This window comes from Panthera leo, chromosome C1, assembly GCF_018350215.1.
Source record: "Panthera leo isolate Ple1 chromosome C1, P.leo_Ple1_pat1.1, whole genome shotgun sequence".
In the NCBI taxonomy this organism is placed as follows: Eukaryota; Metazoa; Chordata; class Mammalia; order Carnivora; family Felidae; genus Panthera; species Panthera leo.
The window spans coordinates 61,546,165-61,571,757 of NC_056686.1; the positions used below are offsets into that span (position 1 = coordinate 61,546,165).

At 34.5% G+C, this 25,593-nt stretch overlaps 1 protein-coding gene across 2 annotated transcripts in view; it reads left to right on the forward strand.

Annotated features, from left to right (window-relative positions):
- Positions 1-25,593, forward strand: part of LOC122227592 (serine/threonine-protein kinase TNNI3K-like) — a 295,054-nt gene that overhangs the window by 26,917 nt on the left and 242,544 nt on the right. For both annotated transcript variants that reach the window (XM_042952200.1, XM_042952201.1), the window contains exon 6: positions 8,780-8,890. In XM_042952200.1, the coding sequence (XP_042808134.1) occupies positions 8,780-8,890 (111 nt within the window). The remainder of the gene's footprint in view (positions 1-8,779; positions 8,891-25,593) is intronic.

The following is a 25,593-nucleotide window of genomic DNA, read 5'->3' on the forward strand; positions in this document are numbered from 1 at the left end:
ATAAATATACACTTAAATTTTTTTTAAAAATCGACATTCACTGCCTGTTTAGATTTTTTTTAATTTAAAATAATTAAAATATAAGTGAAAACAAATTAAAGAAATTATAATATTCAATTTGCTTTTCCAAACAGCATGTATTTGCATTCTCCCAAATTCCCAGAGATTTTGATTAGCTCCTCCCTATTAAATCATCACTATATTATTTAAAAAGAGAACAAGTGTATTCAAAAGCCAACTGGAGGAAGCCCATAGGAAGTCATTATAGAAAACAGATGTGGAAGGGTCAGCAGAGGTGATGAGAAAAAAATAGGTCAAAAGCAAATTTGGAGACATTACCTTTAGTACAGGTACTCAATCTAAGAGTGGGTTCCTTCTCTTTTTTTCTTTTTTTTTTCAAAATTTCAAGCAAAGTCAAGTGCTTCTGCCACACTGATACCTTTAATAAGTGATATCTTTTGTGAAGATAAATTCAGAATTATTTCAACAAGAGGCATGTAGGTGTGAACTTTCATGAACAGTTATTTTTATACTGATTAATGGATCCTTTCACTGAAGCTGTCTATGACGCATGAGGCAGCTCTAGTCCATTAAACTTTAATGCTTGGAACTAAATATATTTCATACTGAAGCTCTGCATAGTCCCTTGCTCTAACGTAAACCTTAATATTCTTTGAAGTCTACAAAACTTCTTTATTAATTTTTTCCCTACTAACACAAACAGGCTATAATAATTACTGGGCTGGCTAAATTGTGTTGATACAAAAAAAATACTTAAATAAGCACATTATTAAAATATTTATTTCTATACCCCTGTTTTCACACCCAGAAACCCAGTCTTCTTTCCAAACCCAGTTCAGGTCTTCCTTGTAACTTGATGTGACATTTCAGGGACTATCTGAATATTTGCATTGGGTAGGGTGTTACAGAAAACAATTTAGCCTAACTTACATCTTACAGGTGAAGAAATTGAGATATTTCATGATTAAATATATTTAGAAATAGAGTGGACTATGATGTAAGGTGAATGTTCTCAAAGGTCAGTCTTTGAGGTGATACGTTTAATATTAATATATAAACTTGTAAACATCTTGACTTTATAGACATTCATGTATACATTATACAATTTGATCCTGTTACAATGCTATAAGATAGATACAGCAGATATTAGATTCCCTTTTTACAGGTGAAGAGCACTTGGTCAGGGCTTATACATGAAAGGCAAAAAATTGAGAGTAGATTAGTTGGGGGTGGAGGGTAACATGTCATATTGAGAAAAGCATACTATTTAAAATCAGAAGATTAAGTTCAAATCCCAGTTCAGCTTTGATTTGAATGTACATTAAATAAACATATTTTATGGTATGGTGTGCCAGTTGAGTTCTTGAAAACCAGGCTTTGAAAGGGATTTTGGAGTGGAAGAGATTTATTTGGAAGTGACACCTGTGAAAAGGAAAGGAAGGTAGTAAAATTAGTCTGGGTAAGATAGTAGAGTTAGACTTGTTGAAATCTTTGCCACCCCAATGGGAACCTCAGAGCAAAAATTGCCTATTAGAGGAGTATCACTAGAGTGGCTAGGTCCTTCTACCATCAGCTTTCTCAGTCCATGACTGGGGCCACCTTGGAAAGATAGTGATCTTCTTGGCTCTACTGCTACAGTGGATCCTGAAAGAGCTAGCTAAGGGAGGCTTTCAGCTAACCACACTACCAGTACACTCTTCTTGAAGGGAGATCTGAGTGGCATATATCTGCATCTGCCATGCAAGGGGAAATATCCATGATTCTATAATAAATGAAAAAGGGAGATTACTTACCTCTATATGTAGTATGAGCTCAATTGTATACATATTAATAATAAAGATTATGTGTCAAGCATTATGCAAAAATGCATTACATTTTTTTATTGAGTCCTCACAACTCTATGAGATTGACATTATGATCTCCACTGAATAGAAAAACACTCCATAACCTACGAAGTTAGGGGACCATGTCCCAAATGTAGGAAGTAGCTGTCAGTATGCAAACACAAGTTTACTTTGTTGTGATATTCTTTGCTCTATTTAGTTTCGTGAAGGTTTGTACCTAGGGAAAGAATGGAAGGAAATAAACACATAAATGATAATAGTGATTATATGGTAGTACTACAGGTTATAAATTGTTATTTATTCCTTTACTTTCTACATTTTCTATTATGACATGTTCTAGTTATCTGTTGAGGCATAACAAATTACCCCAACCTTAGTCCTCTAATACAACAATCATTTAATTATTCTCATGGATTCTCAGTTCATAAATTCAGACAAAACACAGGAGGGATGGCTTGATTCTTCTCCACTGTATTTAGGGCCTCAGCTGAGAAGACATAAATGACTGGTGTGCTCCATCAACCAGGGAATTGGAAACCTTTGAAGGCCTCACATATCTGGTTGTGCCTGGACTAGAATGACTAAGTCTGGCTTTAGCTAGGTCATTTGATTGGAAAGACTTTATGTGATATGTAGCTTCTCTATCTATGTGGCCTGGGACCTAGTATAGCCTGACTGCTTCAAATTAGTAAGACTTCTTGCATGGTAACTAACAGCTTCAAGAGCAAGTTTTCCAGAAAATAAGGAGGAAGGAATGTGGCTTTTTATGACCTAGACTTGGAGGTCATAGTTTACTTCTACCACACTCTTTTGGTCACAACCCACCCAGATTCAAGGGGAAGGGCCACAAATTTCACATCTATACGGGAAGATCATAAATTAATGTGTGCCGTGTTTTAAAACTTGCAGAACACATATTTCCAAATCAGAAGAAAGTAAATTTTAGACATTAAAATTCCCAGTTTAGTTTTTATTCTGAAATAGGATTGGCAAAACAAAACAAAACAAATGTGTGTGTGTGTGTGTGTGTGTGTGTGTGTGTGTGTGTATTTAACTTATGTAATTTGGTGGTAGAGAATCTGAGCTCTCTAACACTAATGGTTACTTATTTTTGGCTTTATCCATAGTAACAATCACAAAGCTAACAACAGGCAAGATATTAGATGCTGTGTTAGAGTTTTATGCATAATACGAATTTGGAGTTGCTACCATTACAAAAAGCTTTCACCCATTTACTTAAATCTTTGTAGATCTATTGTATCCTGAATCCTATTTTTTCAAGGATTTCCTGGACAGATTTTTTTGTCCAAGCCTTACTCTACCACATGCGGATTTTATTTTTCTTAAAAATAAATATTGTATACATTAATGCATTACAGAGGCTTATTTGCCCCACACTTCAGAAAGCTTCTGTGTTCCACTGAGTAATAATGATGTAAATTTGGCTAGACAATGCATAGAGGAAAACCTGTCCATTCTCCAGAAGACTATTCCCTATCCAAGGCTTAAGGGTCATTCTTTTAAAAAATTTGCCATTAGATACTTGTTATGTATCATAGAGCAAGCAATTAATAAGATAAGCTTTATCATATTTAAAATTTACCTAATATTATTATTTTTATGAATTGTTTTTCTGGGAGCTGTGTACCATATTGCTGAATTTTAAAATTCTTCCATTACAACTTAAGACTTCTGTAGAGGAGGATAGAAATATTTGGGACTTGTCACTTAAATGCAACAAAATACAGCAAAAATCACCTCTCTTCGATATTGGAACAAAGGAAAGATCGGCACCATGGATCATCAAACATGCAGCATGGAATTTGAAGTCAAACAGGCTCAAATTTGTACCTAGCTCCAACACTTACAAACTAAGTTTCTACAATTACTTCAAATTCTTTGAGTCTGATTTTTATCAGGTATAGTAGGGATAGTTCTATTTTTCTCATAGGTAACTTGTGAAACTTGAAAGAGATTATGTCAAAACATTTTACATGGTACTTAATCATAGTAAGCAAATTTTAAGTAGGAATGAATGTTTTGTTACATTCTCTTTAGCACAGCTTGGAAAGAGAAAACTTCTATTTTTATCGCATTTGGTAAAAAAAAAAAATTTAGATCAATCAGAGATCAACTTAAGAAATCCAACCAAGATATGAAAGGATAATTTAGTACTTTGAACTGACTCAACATTTGACTGTTCTGGAGAAATCATGACAGGGCACCTGGGCTCAGTCATTAAGCATCTGACTTTGGCTCAAGTCATGATCTCACAGTTCGTGAGTTTGAGTCCCACATCGAGTGATCTCAAGCCCTGCTCCGGGTGAGCCCTATTTCTCTCTCTCTCTTTCTCTCTCTCTCTCTCTCTCTCTCTCTCTCTCTCGCTCCCCTCCCTCCCTCCCTCTCTTTCTCTCTCTGTCTGCCACTCACTCACTTTAACCCTCTCTCTCAGAAAAAAAAAAAAAATCATGACATACTTTCTCTTACATTCCACAAAATTCGGCTAAATAAGAAAAAATATATAAGAATAGTTGAGATTGGGGTGCCCGGGTGGCTCAGTCGGTTGAGCGTCTGACTTCAGCTCAGGTCATGATCTTACAGTTTGTGGGTTCGAGACCCGCGTGGGACTTGGTGCTGACAGCTCGGAGCCTGGAGCCTGCTTTGGATTCTGTCTCCCTCTCTCTCTGCCCCTCCCCCACTCATGCTCTGTCTCTGTCTCTCAAAAATAAATAAAAATGTTAAAAATTTTTTTAAAAACTTTAAAATATTAGTTGAGATTACTAGAATCTGCCTGATAAATATTTTATATATTCCATTTTTTACATATAATTATTTTAATATAGTCTAGTACAGTGCTTGTCAAAAGGTAGATATTCATTAACACATATTTGTCAAGTTAAAGAGTATCCATCTTTCTACTGATTTGTACGAGTTCTTCATATATTAGATACACAAACCACTTGTAAATTTTACATATTACAGATGTTTCTCTAATTTTTAATTTATCTTATTGTATTTTTAATCGCTTTATTTGCCTAAATTTATCATATTTTTCCTCTACTTTAAAAAATGATTTTGTGCTTAAAAAGACCTCCACTTCCTGCATTGCCTACCCATCTGCAGAGAAAAACATTCTAATTTTTCATTTACCTCAGAGACTACTCCTGTCTTTAGCCTCACCATTTAAAATTAAAAGTTATTGATGAAGTTGGAATTAATTCCCATGATTTTTTTTGTTGTTATTCCTGGAGAAAGCAGAACTCATAGACATTTCCTGTTTCCAGTACTGCTTTAGAGTTTTCCTATGTTTTATTACTTTGATTATTTCAGTGGGTAACTAATGAATCAGAGGAAATGAAGTTGTGGGGAGGAGGCAAGGGGAAAGGAGAAACAGAAGTTAGATGATGGAGTCAAATCACTTGCTTATTTGGAAGCTTTCACTGAGGACCAAACTGAGCTCCAGTCTTCTATGTCCAATGGTGATAAGTTTATTGAGTTATTATTTTTCCAGGTACCTTTTAAGTACTTTAAATGTATTATCACATCAGTTGTGAATGCACAGTTTGTATGTATATCACATCAGGAGATGCAGTTAATGTCCCCTTTATTGAAAACCAACGAACTTCATGTGAAGAGGTTATGTAACTTGCCCCAATTGACACAGTCATTGGCAGAGCTGGGATTCTAACTAGGGAGGTAATTCTAGTACCCACAGTCTTAACCTTATGTTGTAAGTGTCTCAAACTTAACATGTGACAAATTAAACATTTTATTTCTCCCCCAAACTACTTCTTCCTAATTCTTCCCTAGCTCATGTCATTCTATTAGCTATTGCACTTGGGAAAAATTCGAACACCAAATACCCTGGTCTGCAAGACTCTATGAGATCATGTGGCTTTGACCTCATCTTGAACATTATTTTCCTTTCTTGTTTTTTTTTTTAAGCCTTCTCTTCAACACTGGCCTTCAAACACACTAAGTTTATTTCCATCTTAAGAAATTATATGTTTCACACTAGCTGCTCCCTGGCCTTTAGTGGCCATCCTTGAAATTGTGGCTTGGATTTCTCCTTTTTGGTATTTACTACATATCTCAAGTGCACATTTACCTCAGTGAAGCTTTCCCTGATTACTCAGTTTAGAGTAGCCCCTTTATCATTTGCCTGTTTTCCCTCATAGTCATTGGTACTGTATCATTCCATACATTACTTTTTACGTGTTATCTCTCTACTCTTACATACACACAGTAAAAATATAAGCTCCATGAAGGCAGAAATTTAACTGTCTTACTGCAGTGTCTCCACTGCTCATAACAGTGTTTCACATACTATATATGCTCAATAAATATTTGTTAAGTATATGAAAAGTGTATTGAAAAGGAGAATAATGTCATAAAAACTGTGTGTAAGAATATTTGGTAGCAATATGGAAAATGGGCTGCAGTGGGAAAAGGCTTCATCAAGGAGACTAGTTAGAAGGTTGTAAAATGGAGGGTGATGTTAGAAATGAGAAGAAATATAGGAAGTACTAGTAAGTTAAAACCAGAGGAATTCTGAAACTGATTGAGTGGAAGAGATTTAAAGTCATTTGGAGTAAGAAAATGTCATTAACATGAATAAGAAATACTAGAAGATGACAGATAACACTGGGAAAATTATGAATGGTATTTATAAGAGCAATTTTGAATTTTTAATTTGAGATGCTATTGATAGGCAGGGTGCATAGAATTTGGACTTAGAAGATCTGGACTAAAGATAAAGTTATCTGGTTGTGTAAGAATTACCAAAGGTGGCATTTGGAATGAGAAAGTAGCTTGGGCCTAAACTCACTTTTTGGAGGCAGACAGAAATAAAGAAGAGGCAAAGAGAAAGAAATCAGGAATATATGGTTTTAAGACAGCAAAAGAGGTAAGGATTTTAAGAAAAAAGAGATAATCTGACTATAGAGAGGAGATGGAGGATTGACATTGGGTTTGGTGAACAAAGTTACCTTCTGAAACTTGAGGAGGTGATTCAGGACCATGGTGAGTCCTTAAGTCTGAGGTGGAAGAAACTAGCATAGTGATTTCTCTTGATAATATAAGGCAAGGACAAAGGGAGAACCGATGGTGTGAGAAAGAGCAGAATTCAATGTGTAAGGAGTATAGTGAACTCAGTTGGGATTATGTAAGATTTGTGTATACATGGCTGGGGATTACTAAAGAAATGAGATTGGAGCTGTCAACAGTGAGCAGCAATAACTTTATTCAGAAGCTTGGAAAATGAAGCAAGGATAGAGATAACTGTAAGAATAAGCTTCAGTGGAATAAATTTGTTTTGTTCTGTTTGTTTTGTTTAAAAGAATGGAGAAGAGGAACCTGGGTGGCTCAGTCAATTGAACGTCTGACTCTTGATTTCAGCTCAGGTCATGATCTCACAGTTCCTGAGATGGAGCCCTGTGTCGGGCTCTGTGCTGACAGCACCGAGCCTGCTTGGGATTCTGTCTCTCCCTCTCTCTCTGCTCCTCCCCTGCTCACTCATGTGGGATTCTACCCCTCTTTCTCTCTCAAAATAAATAAACATTAAAAATAATAAAGAATGAAAAAAAATAATAAAGAATGGAGAAAACTTAAGTCTCTATTCTGAACAAAGGGAGTCAATGGAACAGTAAAGAAACACAAAATCTTTAACTTACTTAGTAGAACAGATGTACAGAGTAGAGAATTTTGAAACTATAACATTAATTTTGCTATTTGGAATTCTTTACCAAAGTTTTTTCACTTTTTTATAATTTCTCCTAGACCTTCAGTTATGTATAACAGGATTAAGAAATCAAACTTTTTTTTTTTTAATGGGAGGATTTTCTTAACCAACAGTATTTGAAATAATACTTTCATGCATAAATGCAGTGGCCTATCCCATGAAGACTTGACTTTCTTGCCACAGAGTATGTTTGAGATGTTGGTGGGTCAAATATTATACAGAAGTTGTGGTTTGAATTCTTGCTTCGAGTGAGAAATAATCTTCTCACTCAAAAGAAAGAAACATGAAGACCTTTCTTTGCATTCCCTTCCAGCTGTGGGGTTTTATGAATATATGACCCTCCATATCACTCTTTTGAATGTTCTGACTTATAAAATAAGGTATAAAATAATAACTTTTCATAGGGTAATTTTAGAAATTTTTTTTTTATTTTTATTGTTTTATTAACCATCTTTGAAGTCTTATCATATACCAGGTTTAAATAAGTTAATGCATCTGAAAGGTTAATTACATAATAAAAATTCAATGAATGCAAATTGCTATTAATATTGTGAAAAAGTTCCTTGTCTCTCCAAAGACAGAAATACAGTGCAAATAATAGTATGAGGAAAGTAAGGACCCCTTTGGCCATTGCATAAATTATTCTAACTTAAAGGCCTAAATACTACTTCAAACATTTTCACTGTTAAAATAAGTGAAGTTAAGAAAGACACTACTGATTGATTATATGTAGGCCCATGACACTATGTGTCATTAATTATGTATAGGTGCTATGACACATATGCAGAGAAGAAACAATTACTGATTACCATGAAATAATCCCCTGCAGTCAGTCCAATATCACAGTTGCTGGAGAAGCACATTTGTTGGAGTGACCTACAAGTAAGATTGAGTTGAGTTTTCAAGAACCTCACCATAGGTAGTGTCCTTTCTATCTTTCATGGTCCAATGATAGAGGATTGATTGTAACTGAATAGCCCTGTCATTTGGTCCTACATTTCAACCATCTCAGAGTTGCTCTCTGCTGTCTCGTGTGCTCTTATGCCAGAAATCACACTTAGGTTTTCTTTGAGCACCTGAACTGGCTGACAGTTAGGGATCAATATATCCTGTTGCACAGTGTCCAAACCTGCTATTAGTAGAAAAGTAACACTAAAGATGTGTTTCCTTACAGGACAGTGCAGAATTGATCACTTCCCTGCTTCACAGTGGAGCTGACATACAGCAGGTTGGGTATGGTGGCCTCACTGCCCTACATATTGCTACAATTGCTGGTCACCTGGAGGTAAGTCTCACCTTGATCACCTGTAACAAACCTGACTCTTTTAATTCTTGTTCTTAACTGTTTTTAAAGGCTGGCTTTTAGGAGCTGGTTTATTTTTTAGCTACTGAACACATCATTTATTTGGAGGGTCAAGTTAAGCTATATAAATGTTCTTTTGATAGTCAATTCAGTCTGTTTTGTAACAATGTAATCAAACACCAATTATAAAGATGGCTGGGTACACACAGGCTATATAGCAGTGATTAAGAGCATAGGTTTCAGGGACAAAAAAAAAAGAGCAGAGATGTTGGAGTCAGGCAGTTCATTTTCCATCACTTGCTGTGTTTTCCTCAAGCAAGTTACTGTACGTGATGATATCTCTGTTTTCTTCATTTATAAAATAGAAATAGTAATAGGCCTATTGTAATTATTAGATTAGACAATCCATATAAAGCACTTTTCAGATTGCTTCAGTAAATACTCAGTAAAAGATCATTCATTCATTCACTTATGTATTAGTTGATTTATTAAGCATCAGTTGTGCTGTAGATACTGTTCTAGCTCCGAGGTGAGAGTAGCAGGAAAGACAGGCAAGATTCCATTTTCTTGGAATTTAGTTGTAGAAAATGAGACAGGCAATAAAAGAAAGAAAACATATAACATCACTAGTGAGTACTAGAAAAATAATAAAACAAAGTAAAATGAAAACAGAGTGGAGAAATGGGCACCATTTAAAATAAAGTATATGGTAAAACTGTATATAAAATATATATGATAGCACATGCAAAGACCCTGTGGCAGAAAAGACTCAGGTGTGTCTGAGTGATATGAGTGAGCCAAAGTTGTTTATGTGGTATGAGCTAGAGATAGAGTGATGGAGATTGAGATCAGGTGGATGCTTACAAACCAGATCACAAAGTATTTTAAAGCTCATGGGAAGGATTCTGAGTCATGTCTTAGATTTAATTGTTGAAATATTGATTTCATACATACAAAGCACTTTCATTTGTATTACTTATTTAATTCACTGACAAATTCTCATGAAACAATTTTTAGCAACAGTGCCATTTGACAGATATAAAGATATAAAACCACTACTCTTGTATAGTAATTGTCTTTACATATTGCAAATCCACTGAAAAAAAAGAGCCATGTCTGGAATCCTGGTCATTTTTCTCAAAATTTCACACTCTATTAGTTATGGTAACCATGGTACCTTTATTATTAAACAGTTATCTATTTCTCCCTTTTAGTCACATTGCAAGTTAAATTGTATTTTCCTTGCTAACACACTCACGCGCGCGCACACACACACACACACACACACACACACACACATCAACTGTGAACAAATAGAGCTGCATATCATATAAAATACATAAAACTTATGAAGTTGGTGTAATCTACTTCCCTTAAGAGTGTCACTTTAAGGGGCTCTTACACTCGATAAATATTGACATATTTCATCGAGAGAAAAATCGTTTCCTTCGTGCTTACATTTCCACCCTTACTATATCTTATTTCCCCCCAAAATAAATCTTTTGGTGAGATTCACTGTAATTATAAGTGAATCTGTGTTATTTATGAGTAAGGAAATTTTATTAGAATCACCTAAATAACTTTTCCAAAAAAGAAACCGACTGAGGCCAGTAATAAAGTAAATGGAAGGTAAACTTTAAGGAGTCTGGGTGGAAGTTTTATGGGATAGACATTAAGTTCCAGTGAGATATATCCAGCCTCTTAATGCCGGGAAAATGGCAGAATATGTTTTGCAAAACAAAATCCTTTTTGTCTAGTGCTGAGCTGATTACATTTGTCAGGGATAGAATTACAACAGGGTCAAAAGCAAGGTGGTTAAGAGCCTGGTCTCTTCTTCTCCTACTGAAATATCTATTTTCTTACTTATGTAAATCATAGTGTAGAATGAAATATAATTCTACTAGCCTTAGGGAAAACTTTACCAGAATAATTCCAAATATGTCTCTAGTCTTGTCTTGCATTTCTTTATGGGTTCTCCAACTTCATTAGCTGTTGTATAACATTTTGTGATTTTTGTAGACAATTACTGATGGTACATAAAGCAGGTGTATATTCATTAACCTTTATTCTCTTTTTATCTAATAGATGAATTAAGTTACAGGTTGGATAATAAAATGGTATTTAAAAACCTATAAGTTTCATATTCAAAATACAAAATTTTTCTCTGAATTATGTTTTCAAAGCTATTAATTGCAATAAATACTTACTATTAATGTATTTTCTTCCCTACTCATATTCATTCATTTAATAAATATTTTTAGCCTCTACTTTTTCTATAGCATAGCGTTAGAATATGGGAATGATAGAAGAAAACATGTATGACATACTTTTTCCTTCTAAAGGTATTATAGTGTAGCTGGACACACAAAATGAATACACAGGAAGGGGCACCTGGGTGGCTCAGTAGGTTAAGCATCTGACTCTTGCTCTCTGCTCAGGTCATGATTTCACAGGTCATGGGTTCGTGAGCTTCGCATCAGGTTCTGCATTGGCAGCATGGAGCCTACTTGGGATTCTCTCTCTCTCCCTCTCTCTCTGCCCCTCCCCACTTGTGCTCATGCATGTGCTCCCTCTCTCTCTCTCTCAAGATAAACAAATAAACATTAAAAAATGAATCTACAGGAAGAATTATATAAACAATTCAAAAGTAAAATTGTAAGGAAGGAAGGAAGGGGAAAGAGTCAAAGATCAGAGTGAGTTTGATAATTAGAAACAATTAGAAATGTGATAATTGCATAGCAAAGAATGACAACACAAAATGAGAAGTGTTACGTGTTCACTGGGAATTGAAATCAATGTAGACTGAAAGATTTGGGGAAGGATTTATGAGAGGGGTTTTGAAGTTGGGCTGAACTTTAAGGAGTGGTAAGAACTTGACAGAAAAAAAAGAGGAATCATGTCCAGAAACTGTAAGAAGAATGAGCTGAACACACTTAGGAGAGAGTGAATGTAATGACAAACAGGTTGTGAAAAGTCCCTTTGGATGTTAGGAATGGACCAGACTAAGGAAACTGAGCATAAAAGTCCAAGGAGTTTCATTCAACTTAGTAAGCATATATTGTAGTTTATGATGTACAACACACATGACTAGATGAATAAGGAGATAAATAAAACAAATAAATCCCTGCTCTTTAAAGACATTTACAGCCAGTAGGATTTTTTTCTAATAGGAAATAAGGAGCCATTGGAACTTTTTGAGCAAGAGAATGATTGGAGTTTTGATAAGTAATGTATTGAAGAGGATTTCTCTGAACAAAGAATTTACTATGGATTCCAGAGTGATGATATGATGATTAAACAGAGAGAGATAAAAGATTGGGTAAAGGAATCAATTTGGAGGAGAACTCAATTAGTCCCAACATGTTGATCTGATGACATCCAAAGTTTCAAGTGGAAATGTTCCTTAATCATTTAGAAATATACAACTAGCATTCAATGGAGAAGTTGGGGTTTAATGTAAGGTTTTGAAAATTATATGTGAAGAGATGATATTTTAAACCATAATAGCTGAAAGTTGTAAATTGGGTCTAATAGATAGCCAGGACTGAGCCTATCTATAGAGACTTGAGGACTTGCTGCCCCATTGAGGGACAAAGATGCATTGGTCACAGTGGAATGAAGAAAACAAGGATATTGTACTATCACAGTAATTAGGACTATGGAGTCTTTCAGTAAAGGATCCTGGGTATCAAATGGTGTAGAAAGTGCAATGAGAACAATGGGATAAAATACATATAGCTCTACTTATTATACCAAAAATTTAGATGCTTATTTCACTCCTGTTTTTCACTCTTGGTTAGCAGAGATGGTAGCAGTGGATCAGTGGGAGTTCCCTTTCATTAGTAGCCACTTTCTTTCATTGCCCACCTGTCTCTGTGCAACAATAAGTGATGCTAAGTCTGACAGCCCTCTTTGTCTACACATATCAAATTCAGAACCTCCATTAGTGTCTCAAGTGTGTTTGTCCTCCCATAATTGTGAATTCTATTAAACAATTTTACAATAAAATTTACATTGACTAGGCAGCTGTCTCCTTCAATAATAGAAGAGAACATGTGCTGTGGATTCCTGGACATGCTGATTGCAATTTGAGAACTCAGATTTAGATTTACTGTGCTTTGAAAAACAGGCAAATACTAGTTATCCTGGGTCTCACTACTTCTCCCTGACCTATCCATCTATCAATACATGTACACATGCTGCTTTACGCAAGGCCTAAGATCCTTTCAGCAATTTACAAAAATGAACTAAACCCTCATCTCCCCTTTAAATCCAAGGGGCACATGAGTCATATGTTCTCTCAACCATGAGAAATGAAAAATATTAGCTAACATTTGTTAGTGCTTTGGTATTCACATGCATTTGTCATTTGGCTCTCCTGTTAGATAGTTACCATTAGATTTAGTTTATTAATAAGAAAACTGAGGATTAGAGTAGTTCAGTGGCTTCCACAGAGCCATTCAGGCAATGAATAAATGAGATGAGTAGGACCCACACCTGATTATCTATTTCAAATCTGTAGTCTTGTGTATAGAAGGACAATTATTCCCTTTTGACTCTTGCCTGTGTTGCTAAAACAGACCCATAAGACACAAAAAATATATTCATAAAATAAAGCATAAACTGAATATCTTACTATTTAAGGCCCAGATGTTGCTACATATACAAATAAATCAATATTAAATTAATTCAAGAATAGCTTTATATGGCACTTAGAATATGGGCACCAGAACCCATGGAGGTATAATGCATATGTGTGAGAATACAACACACACATACACCACACATACACACACATATCCCCCAAGTGTAAAACACTTTATACTTAGTCAAATAATTCTTTTAAAAGCTGTTACACTGTGATACTTCATACAGTAGTTTCTAAAGTTATCAAGAGACAAATCAATTATCTGTAGCTGTAGACAGCTGTTTGAATAGCAAATAGAAAAGCATGTCTGGGATGACACAATATGTAATGTATAGGGGTTGGGGAGTGTTTTATTTGTCACAGAAAGTCACAGTTTCATATACACTTTGTGCAGGTGAGAGTATTATTTTTGTAGTTGAATTTATTGTATCCTACCTTATCCTTTCTTCAGATTGTAAACACTTCTCCAAACACTGCTTCAGAAAGCCTTCCTAGTTATTTTGGAATTTATTTCTGATTTCAAGGAAATGCAATTGATGTTGTTCCAGTTCATTCTTAACTAAATCATCTGAATGTTTCAGGAGAGAGTTTTGTTTACCAAGAAGCTTCTAACTCTCTCTAAGTTATTTCTTTTAAAATGGCTTTAGTTTTCTTCCCAAAGGCACAAACAAGTGAAGGCTTGGAATTATAAAATGTACTCTCTCTCTTTCTCTGCCTCTCTCTCTCTCTTAAAGAGATAATGTACTCAGGAGTAGTATAACTAAAAAGTATTAGACCTGTCTACAGTCTTATGAATAGGCAATCGTCCCTTATGAACTTCATTCGGAATTAGAAAAAACAGAACCCTATGTCATTTCACAGTGTGCAACACCATTACCTTGTCTCTGATGTCTCCCCAAATTTTGCAAGCAGAGAAACAAATATTACATGAAGATCATGAGCTACTACAATTCAGGTACAAAAAGCATAGATAGCAAGGGCCAAATATACCAGTTAATGCACATTATTATAAATGATTGTTTAAACATCACCTAGTGAATGCCATTAATGATTAATAGGTATTCTAATTACCATTCGTTGGCATTAACTTTAAAGTTGGTCTGAATAGTCATTTGCAGTTCTGTGATGCCAAAGTTTAATATACCTTCCTATCAAATGGCTAAGTCTGAAACTAAATATTTATTATACAAATAATCTTTAAAAACTGAGACCTGATTTAGGAACAGTACATCTCCTGTGGCCTTCAAAAGTGGTTTTCTCAGAAGTCAAAACCAGAAGTTCTATGTCCTAATTGCTGAATGTGCTACAGAGCATACTGTTTATTAAAGGCAAGGAGACAGTCTCCTACTGTCTAGGTTTTTGGTCTAGAGACTGAGACAAGATCATAGACCATGCATCATAGCCAGTAATCTTATGGTTTCAGAAGAGGTACCTTGTGTATGTATCAATTGTAATATTGATACAAGAGGGCATTAGCTTGAGTGTCATTTTTTTTGAGGGGGGGGCATTTGAGTCTTTGCCAAAGGTTCTATTAGCTATCATTAAACATTAAGTATTGCTTTTGGGGTAAGGTAAAAGAGCATAAGCAGGAAAAGCTTTATAGGCTAATAAAAATGTAAATGAACATTCATCAGCCTGCTACCATGGAAAATGATGAAAGAAACATTACCTGAGAAATTAGATTCATAGATAATTGCTAGTCAAATCAACCTGAATAAGAAATCCCTTTGTAACCATTCAGCATTTTGTGTGAATTTACCTCTCTATGCCAACCCTTCTGTGCACTGAATTTGATTCCAATACCCTAGGTCCTCCATACATTTTTAAAAAGATAGATATAGAGATAACATATATATATGTTATGCAGTATGTCATATGTTATGCAACGTGTCAGCTAGGCAGAAGTAATTTCTGTGCTAGGTATCTGTGACAGTTGATAAGAAACAGCTGTATATTTTGATGCATGTGCATTTAACCTTCTTTTTCAATGCCATACTCCCTACCAGGAATTTGAATGCTGAGTTATGAATCAAAGCTTCTATAGCTTGCTTAAGTCACAGCCCCAGAGTTTCAGAGCTTCTAAGCTCCCTGTGTCCTAAGCAGGCAGGAAATTACTACTCTTCTCCCCCTCAATTAGGAATACATTGGAAGACCAATATTTTCTATCTGATCTTTAAATACAGTAGTAAAGTAGATGATGAGTACTACCTACTTTCTCTCAGGGATGATTCATTCTGGGATAGTATTTAGGGAGTAGAGGACTTTAAGTATTTTATCTTTTCTGAACATTGTGTGAGTTATTCTCCCTATGGCTGCCTTTTGTGGATCTCAAAAGAACCTTTAGAAAGTTGCTGAGGTTGGACAAGTGAGAGTGAGAGGCTAGAGTCCCCATGAGTGACTCTCAACAGTTGCGCTCTGTCACAGCATCTCTCTTCTGAGGTGTCCCTCAAAGACACTCAGCACCTCTGCCTCTTATCCCTTATTCTTGCACAACTGAATATCAGACTAATATAGCTATTATAAAGCAGGGAACTGTTAAGGAAATCACACAAAGCTTTCTAGAGTTACTCTGAGATGTAATTCAAGTACAACCACTTGGAGCATCTTTAACCTTGATGCCCTTTCACTTTGTTCTGTGCCCTGAAGTAGGCTACTAGCTCCCTTAGTTCTGGGATGAGCTGTCTCATAATTACTGCAGATTTCCACACCTGAGAAAGATCCTACCAGGAGTTGAAGAATCATTTTCATAATACTTCCCTGAAAGGTATTCATCAAGCTATCCAGGAAACTTGGGGGGAAATTCCAAATTAAATAAGACAAAAGCAATGGATGCAAATCTTTTGTCTAGAACTATCAAAGACATTACTGGTAGTGATCAATATGTTGCCTCATTCTGTCATTCATACTGTCATTATCTTACTCTTTATTCACAGTGTCATTATCTTCCTGGACTTCCTGCAATAGTATTCTGACTTATAAGGCCTGTCTTCCAATCTTTTACAGTCCTATTTTATCCTAAATACTCCTGAAATTTTGCCAGGTTCTCTAACATGTGGCTTTGATTGAGTCATTCCTCTGACCAAGAGACTTGCTTATCCCAAAACACACCCAGCAGGGATTAAGTGATAGTGATCTAATTCTCCTACCTTTTCAGCCATGGGTTTTCATACTTTTCATTTTGCAGCCCATGCTCTAAATTCAGTGAACTGCTATGCATTTATATTCCCTATGTTTTTTATTACACTATAGTCTCTTTATAGTTTGCCTCTCCCACCCATCCTCAAAGTTCAGCTAAAATGCCACTTTCATTAAACTGCTGGATTCCTTTAGCTTGAGGTGTTTCCATGTTTCTAACCATGGTACTTTTTCTATACCTTTCTCATAGTATTTAACACTGCCTGTTTTATAAACATGGTTATATTTACTATTTTATTATATAGTTTTCTTGAGCATAGGAACTGCATGTTAAAATCTCTATATAGCTCTCACAGATTCTAGTATGGTGCTTTTGCATATACTAGTTTTTGTTTTTTTTTTTAACTTAGAGCATTTCTTTTTTTTTTATTTCTTTTTAAACTTTTTATTTATTTATTCATTTAAGTAATCTCTACAGCCAACGTGGGGCTAGAACTCATAACCCCAAGATCAAGAGTAGCACGCTCTTACAACTGAGCCAGCCAGGTGCCCTGAATATAGTAGGTTTTTAATAAATGTTTGTTGAATGACTAAATTAATGATTATGCAAGTGTTTTACAAATCACACAGAATGAGGAAAATGATTTCTCTTCTCCATAAATGCACAAGAGATTATAATGATATCTTTAATAAGGAAAGTAGCTTATAAAATCACAAGCAATTTTCATAAATAGCTTCATACAAATTACTCTTAAAAAAATCTATAAAATGAAATAAGGGGGAACCTGGATGGTTCAGTCAGTTGAGCATCCGGCTTCGGCTCAGGTCATGATCCCACAGTTTGTGGGTTCGAGCCCCGTGTCAGGCTCTGTGCTGACAGCTCAGAGCCCGGAGCCTGCTTCCGATTCTGTGTCTCCCTGTCTCTCTGCCCCTCCTCTGCTCTCACTCTGTCTCTGTTTCTCAAAAATAAATAAATGTTAAAAAAAAATTTAAATGAAGTATATAGCCTATACAAACAAAAATAATGATCAAGTTTTGTTTTTAAAATTTTCTCTTTGCCCATTCAATATCTTTTTTTAAAGTTTTTATTTATTTATTTTACATATTAATGTTATATGTGTTAATATTATTTTCTTTATTATTTTAAGTTAAAATTTAAAAATAGTAAAATACACTTTCATTTAAGCTAGAACTCTCTTTTTCTTCTCTTAATATCTATTGGTGGAATTTTGTATGTTCTTATTTTTTTTCAAGTTTTTATTTCAATTCCAGTAAATTTTTATTTAAATTCCAGTTAGTTAACATACAGTGTTAGTTTCAGGTATACAACTTAGTGATTCAACGCTTCCATACAGCACCCAGGTCTCATGACAAGTGCACTCCTATTTAAAACATAATGGAGGAATTTGGACTTAATCTATTAAGTTTGATCTAACAAAAAAAGTAACAGAGTTTAAGTTTATTCTACTCCACAAAAAACAAGCCCAACATACCCATTAGGGAGCATGGTTAGTCTTTGAGATCTGCATGTCTCTCTCTGTGACTTGGCCGAAATTTCCTAATCTCCATTCTAATCAGTACTGTTGTCTCCAATCTCACATGTGAATTGTGCTTTCTGACATAAAATCAGTTACTGACTCACAGCAGCCTCAGCACTGATAGCTTGTGATCCATTTATGAACTGTCAAGATAAATAAAGATCTTCAGATTATTTATATCTGCTTTTTTTTCCCCAGTAAACTTATACTTAGAGAATTACTATATATCTAATCCCTCTCCAACTTGATTTTATGTCTTTTAGCTTAATTGGTTGCCAAACTGAATATACAACTTTCACATTGATGATGCAAGAAGAGTGGAAATGTGTTGTTCCAATAAGGAACGTGAATTGGTTTAGATGTTGGCACTCCCATCAGCAAGTGTGATAACATAAATCCTTGAAATCCAGTCAATAAATTCTGGAACTGTAATATTTTATAGCAAAAGCCTTGGAAATTTTTTTAGCACTTCCTTCTTTTTGGCGAGTAACCAAGTCTAAACCCTCATTGGAACTTCTGGAATTGTTGAGATTGTGTCTAATATAGATAGCCAAATCTTTTAAATCAGAGTTTAAATAAAATTTGTAATTGAACAAAACCCAGTACCAGTATATGAATAATAAATTTATTTTTGTTGTACTGCTGTCAAAATTATGATGAAAACTCTCTGTGTTTTGGGCCTTAATATTTTGTGTGTGTTATGATCCAGCAAACTGACTTCTAGAAATTTATTTTATGGAAATCATAAGAGATTAGATCGTAAGGGTGCTCATGTAAAATAAATAAGAAAAACAATCTAAATGCCAAGAAACAAATATTGATTGAATCAAGATGATACATGGGTACAGGGGGATACTATGCAGTCATTAAACATGGCCTTGCACAAGTGTATACAGTTACAAGATGTAAGGTAGTGGTCCTGTTTTATTCTTTTGCACGTAGCTGTCCAGTTTTTCCAAAATCATTTATTGAAGAGATTGTCTTTTCCCCATTGTATATTCTTCCCTCCCTTGTCATAGATTAATTGACCATATATTTACAGTTTTTTCTGGGTTCTCTATCTTATTCCAGAGATCTATATGTCTGTTTTTGTGCCAGTGGCATACTGTTTTGATTACTCTAGCTTTGTGGTATGTTTTGAAATCAGAAAGCATGATATGTCCAGCCTTATTCTCTCTCAAGATTGTTTTGGTTGTTTGGGATCTTTTGTGGTTCCATACAGATTTCAGAATATTTTGTTTTAGTTCTGAGAAAAATGTTGTTGGTATTTTCATAAAGATTTTATTAAATCCATAGATCACTTTGGGCAGTATGGATAATATCCTTATCCATGAACACAGAATATCTTTTTGTTTATTTGTGTCATCTTCAATTTCTTTCATTAGTGTCTTATAGTTTTCAAAATACAAGTCCTTTTACCTCCTTGGTTAAATTTATTCCTAGGTATTTTATTCTTTTTGATGTGATTGTAAATGGGATTATTTTCTTAATTTCTTTTTCTGATAGCTTGTTAGGATATAGGAAAGCAACTGATTTCTCTATGTTAATTTTGGGTCCTGTGACTTTACTAAATTTGTTTATTTGTTCTAACAGTTTTTGATGGAGTCTATACTGTTTCCTACATATAGTATCATGTCATCTGCAAATAGTGACTTTTATTTCTTCCTTTCCAGTTTGGATGCCTTTTATATCTTTATCTTGCCTAATTGCTCTGGGTAGGACTTGTAATACTATTTTGAAAGAAAGTGGCATTCTTACCTTGTTTCTGATTTTAGAAGAAAAGTTTTCAGCTTTTCATTATTGACTATGATGTTAGGTGTGGATTTGTCATATATGGCCTATTTTATGTTGAGGTATGTTCCCTCCATAGTGAGTTTCTTGAGAGTTTTTATCATACATAGATGTTGGGTTTTGTCAGATGATTTTTCAACATCTGTTGAAATGATCATATGATTTCGATCTTTCTTTTTGTTAGTGTGGTATATCACATTGATTGATTTGCAGATGTTAAGCAATTTTTGCATCCCAGAATAAATCCCACTTGATTATGGTATATGACCCTTTTAATGTATTGTTGAATTTGGTTTGCTATTTCGTTGAGCATTTTTCTATGTTCATCAGGGATATGGGCCCATAATTTTGTGGTGTCTTTGTCTGGTTTGTTATCAGGGCAATGCTGGCCTCATAAAGCATTCCATCCTCTTTAATTGGAATACTTTAAGATGGATAGGTTCTAACTGCCCTTACCTATCTTATCTTCAAATGTATTTGAGTTACTTTTCCTACTTTTTAAAGAATTTCTTTTAAATTTCTTAAGATGGATACATGGCTTAGCTCATTAATTTTTAGCCTTTTTTCTTAATCACTTACAAGTCTATATATTTTAAACTTCTACTTTAGCTATATTGTCCAAGTTTTGATGTATCATATTTTGTTGATATTAATTTCAAACTACTTTCTTATTCCAGTGTGAATTCTTTTTTGACCCACAAGTTATTTAGAAGTAGGCTTCCAACTTTATAAATTTGGTATTTTTTATTTACCTTTTTCTTAATGATTTTTAAGTTAATTTACACTGTGGTCAGAGAACTATGTCATTGTTTCCCAGTATTTGAAATGTGTTGAGGGTGCCTGGGTGGCTCAGTCAGTTGTGTCCAACTCTTAATTTCTGCTCAGACTGTGATCTCTCAGTTGGTGGCATCAAGCCCTGCATTAGGCTCCGTTCTGACAGTGCAGAGTCTGCTTGGGATTCTCTCTCTTTCTCTCTCTCTCTCCCACCCCTCTTGAGTGCATGCACTCACTGTCTCTCTCAAAATAAATAAATAAATAAACCTCAAAAAAGAAAAGAAATATGTTGAGTGTTGGTATATGGGCCAGTATATGATCAGTTTTGTGAAAGTTCTATGTGTTCCTGAAATGCATATGCACTCAGCCATCGTTTGTTAATGTGTGTTGTAAGAGCCAATTAGGTCAAATGTTTATGTCCTTCATATCTTTTATGTATTTTGTGGGTTTCTTGTTTGTTTGTTTTGGCTTATGCTTTCAACTCTGTGTTAAAAATTCTCTACTGTAGATCTGTTTCTTTGTTTTAATTCTGTACATTTTTCCTAATTTATTTTGATACTGTGTTACTAGATATGCACAAATTTAACATGATTATAGTTTCCTGGGAGAATCAATCCTTTCATTACAACAAATTAACCTTCTTTATCTCCAGCAATGCTTTAATTTACCCAAGAAGTCTAATTTTTCTCATATAAATACAGCAATATATACCTCTCTTGCTTAGAATTTATTGGGCATATCTTTTTCTATCCTTTTACTATAAACCTATATAAACCTCTTACTTTACAGGTGTCTCTTATACATAGCATATAATTGGATTTTATTTTATCCTACCCATAAATTCATTATTTTAATTAATCCATTTGCATTGTATAGAGTTAAATCTACCAACGTATTTTGAACTTCCACTTGTTTCATCTTGCTTTTTTTAAAAAATTAAATGTCTGTATATGGATGGCCTATTTCTAGACACTTTATTCTATCCTATTGTTCTGTTTGTTTGCTGCATGTGAAAATCACTCAACTTTCATTGCTGAAGCTTTATAACAAATTTTGATATCCAGGGGTATAAATGTGATAATCTTTTTATAATTATTTTTAAAATTTTCTTTGCCATTTTTGGCCTTTTACATCCATTATAAATTTTATTTTATTTTCTTAAAGTTTTTATTTATTTATTTTGAGAGAGAGAGAGAGAGAGAGAGAGAAAGAGAAGGAAAGAGAGAGAGAATCCCCAGCAGGCTCCACACTGTCCACACAGAACCCAATGCAGGGCTCAAACTCATGAACTGATAGATCATGACCTGTACTGAAGCCAAGTGTCAGACACTTAACCAACTGAGCCACCCAGGTGCCCTACATCCATTATAAATTTTAAAATCAGATTGTCCATTTGTGTGATATTACAGCTATGGGTCCTTTTTTTTGTCATTTATTTACTTTAATATTTATACTTCAATATTTACCTATATTCAAAATATACTTAACCCCTCTAATACCCCTCCAAAAGCCACATTCTATTACCACATCATGCTCAAATTCCAGGCTCTCCTCAAGTAAATCAGGTTCAAGTGTGGATGAGAATTCTTAAGTTTGGTGCTTCTACTATGGTTTATCTCAACTGGAATTCCTGTGGAATAGCAACAGGTTGTTTGCCTCCCACACACCCAGCATACAGTGGTAAGTAGGCATAGATAATCACAATAGACATATCTATTCAGAGTAGAAGATGGACACACACAGCAGATAACCTCATATTGTTGTCATAGAGACTCAAACATCATAGTATGGTCAGATAGTACAAATAATAATGAATGATTGTAATGAGATGTGAGGGCTCTTGGTCATTTATACAGTTTTGAAGAACATTTTTAGGTAATAAATGGTAATGTATGTGTATGTTGCATTTAAATATAAATGCACAACTGCTGTTTGATTATTATAATTTTCATCATGCTATATATTCTAATTTCTTGATCATTCAGCTTTGGGAGTTAAATCATGTAAAGTTTTAGAGATAGCATGTATCTGGAATAGATTAGGTCCTAGGTATTCAGCGAAATCTTCCCCTACTGTACTTTTCTCTCCTTTTAAATCTTCAAATCATATTATAGTTTTGCACTTACCAAGTTTGGGCAATGAAAACTGAGGCTCTTCTCCCTTCTACTACATAGAACATGCTTCCCTGTATCTTACAGGGGGACACATGAAGGAATAATATTAAGATCAGCAAAATAGTAGATATCTCTTGGTTAATAAAATTCTATAAAATATTTTAGATGTTTTAATTTTAATTCTGAAGGAATGAGAAAGTGTCCATCTTCGCTTATAAAAGAACATCAGTATCTCTTCTAAAAGTGCCATAAATAAGACAGAAACTGGCAGATTTATTGTTGATCTATGTTTAATTTAAATTTGTTTTTAGAATATAAGAAAAGTGGTGAAAGGAAACTGACAGCTTTGAATAGATATATGGTCTAAAACTCTGTACTACATCACTCATTTTAAATTAAGACTTGATATTATTCTTTCTGAAATATATCAGATGTGGAAAGACACAGAGTGTGGTCCTCTGAAAAACGGGAGAGAGGGGGAGAAAAGCAGAAATAAAGTACCTCTTAAATTATTGATTTTGTGAAATATATCAAATTACTTGTCATCATAAATGTGGCAGCCTATAACTTGAAGTGTGTTGACCAGTGATGACCTTAATGTGTTTGGATGCTTACTGGCTTTTGCACCTTTATGGCAGAGCATTAAAGTATATTTTATGTTTAGATAATTTATCAATGTATAGGTGTGTAATCCTATTTATCTTGCTATTTTATCAGCTTGCTAGTGTGAGGCCAATATTTTAATAAGCTATGTATCAAATAAGTAGACTTTAGCAATTTGAAAGACATTTTTGATACAGTAGATTTCTATACTAATAGTATGTCATTGGCCAAACTATTGGGAAGTAAATTATAGCACAGATTAAGCTCCCTCTCTATGAAAATAACTTTTATTGAGTGTTTTCAATATGCCAGTTGTTTTCTAAGCACTTTACATTATCTCTTTATATTCTCATTATAACTCCACAAGATGGGTGATATTATCACCCTCATTTTATAAATGAGGAAACTAAGTCACCCTACTGGGTGTGGGAACATTCAAGGTGGGAAAAATAGTATAAGAAACATCATGGTATATGTGGGGAAATATAAGCAATTCTGTGTAAACCTAACACATTAACAAAGTCATATATTTCACAGTGTATTAAATAGCCAAATCATATCTCAGCTTTATATGTGTTTTCTTTTAACAAAACTCATATCTGACCTGCAGCCAATGTTTGTTACTGTTCCTGATTGAAACTCCTTGAGTGGAATTACAGAATTGTCATCTCAATATTAAAGGTATTAAAGGTGAAGATTAAAGTGCATAAATGATTTGTCAGGGGGCAGAGTGAAAGTCAGGAGAGTGCCTGGAGAAGAACATAGAGCACTGAAATCTTACCCCAAAGCTTTGGTTTTCTAGGTTTAGTTAAGACCAGCTCCAACTAAGATGTTGGAATAGAATTGAGAATGATTATTTATAAGTCCCATCCCAGTTTCTAGCAGACACCAGTCATGAGGCAACACATCTATTGATTAAAAGTGTAGGTATGCTCTGGAGACCAGAAAATTTAGGTTTAACTGAGTAGGGGTGGGGCGAATACTTTATCTCTAACCCTAAATTTATTTCTCTCTAACATAATCATAACAGGATTTACTTTTTATGTTGTTGTGAGGAATAAATGTAACTAAAGAGCTTAGAACCATGATTGGTATTGACATATGCAGGTTCTGTTTCTTTTATTCTTTATAAATATGCTGACAATGTGTGATTGTGCATTTCTATGGAAATGTATACAGGAATTCTGTTAAAGATATGACTATAAAATGCACACATATTCCCTTTGTTTTGTTTGACATTTGGTAAGAACATTTAATGTGACATCTACCCTCTTAACAAATTTTGAAGCATACAGTACCGTATTGTTAACTCTAGGCAGTATGTTATACAGAATTTATGTTTCTAGAATTTATTCAACTAGCATAACTGAAACTTTATACCCATTAAACAGCAACTCCCGATTTCTCCAACCCAACAGCCTCCAGCAACCACTGTTGTACTCTCTACTTAAAAAATTTGACTATTCTATATACCTCATATAAAAGGACTCATGCAGTATTTGTCCTGTGATGCTTATCTCCTGTAGCGTGATGTCCTCTACATTTATGAATGTTGTTGCAAATGGCAGAATTTTTTAATGGCTAAATAATGTTCTGCTGTATATCCATTACCACATTGTCTTTATTTATTTTTCAATGGATTCTTAGTTCGTTTCCATATATTGGCTATTGTAAGTAATGCTGCAATAAACATGGGAGTGCTAATATCTGTTTGAGGTTCTGATTTCAATTATTTTGAAATATCCAGAAGTGGTACTGCTGGATCATTTGGTATTTCCATTTTTAATGTTTTGAGGAATATCTATCGTGTTTTGCATGACTGCTGTGCCATTTTGTATTCTGCCAACACTGTATAGGGTTCCTATTTTTTCACAACTTCACCAACACTTTTTTTTTTTTTTTTTTAATAATAGCTATTCTAGGGATACCTGGGTAGCTCAGTTGGTTGATTTCTGCTCAGGTCATGAACTCACCATCATGAGGCTGAGCCCTGCATGGGGCTCTGTGCTGAGCATGGAGCCTGCTTAAGATTCTATCATGCCCTCTCCATCTGCCCCTCTCCACTCATGCTTGTGCGTGCTC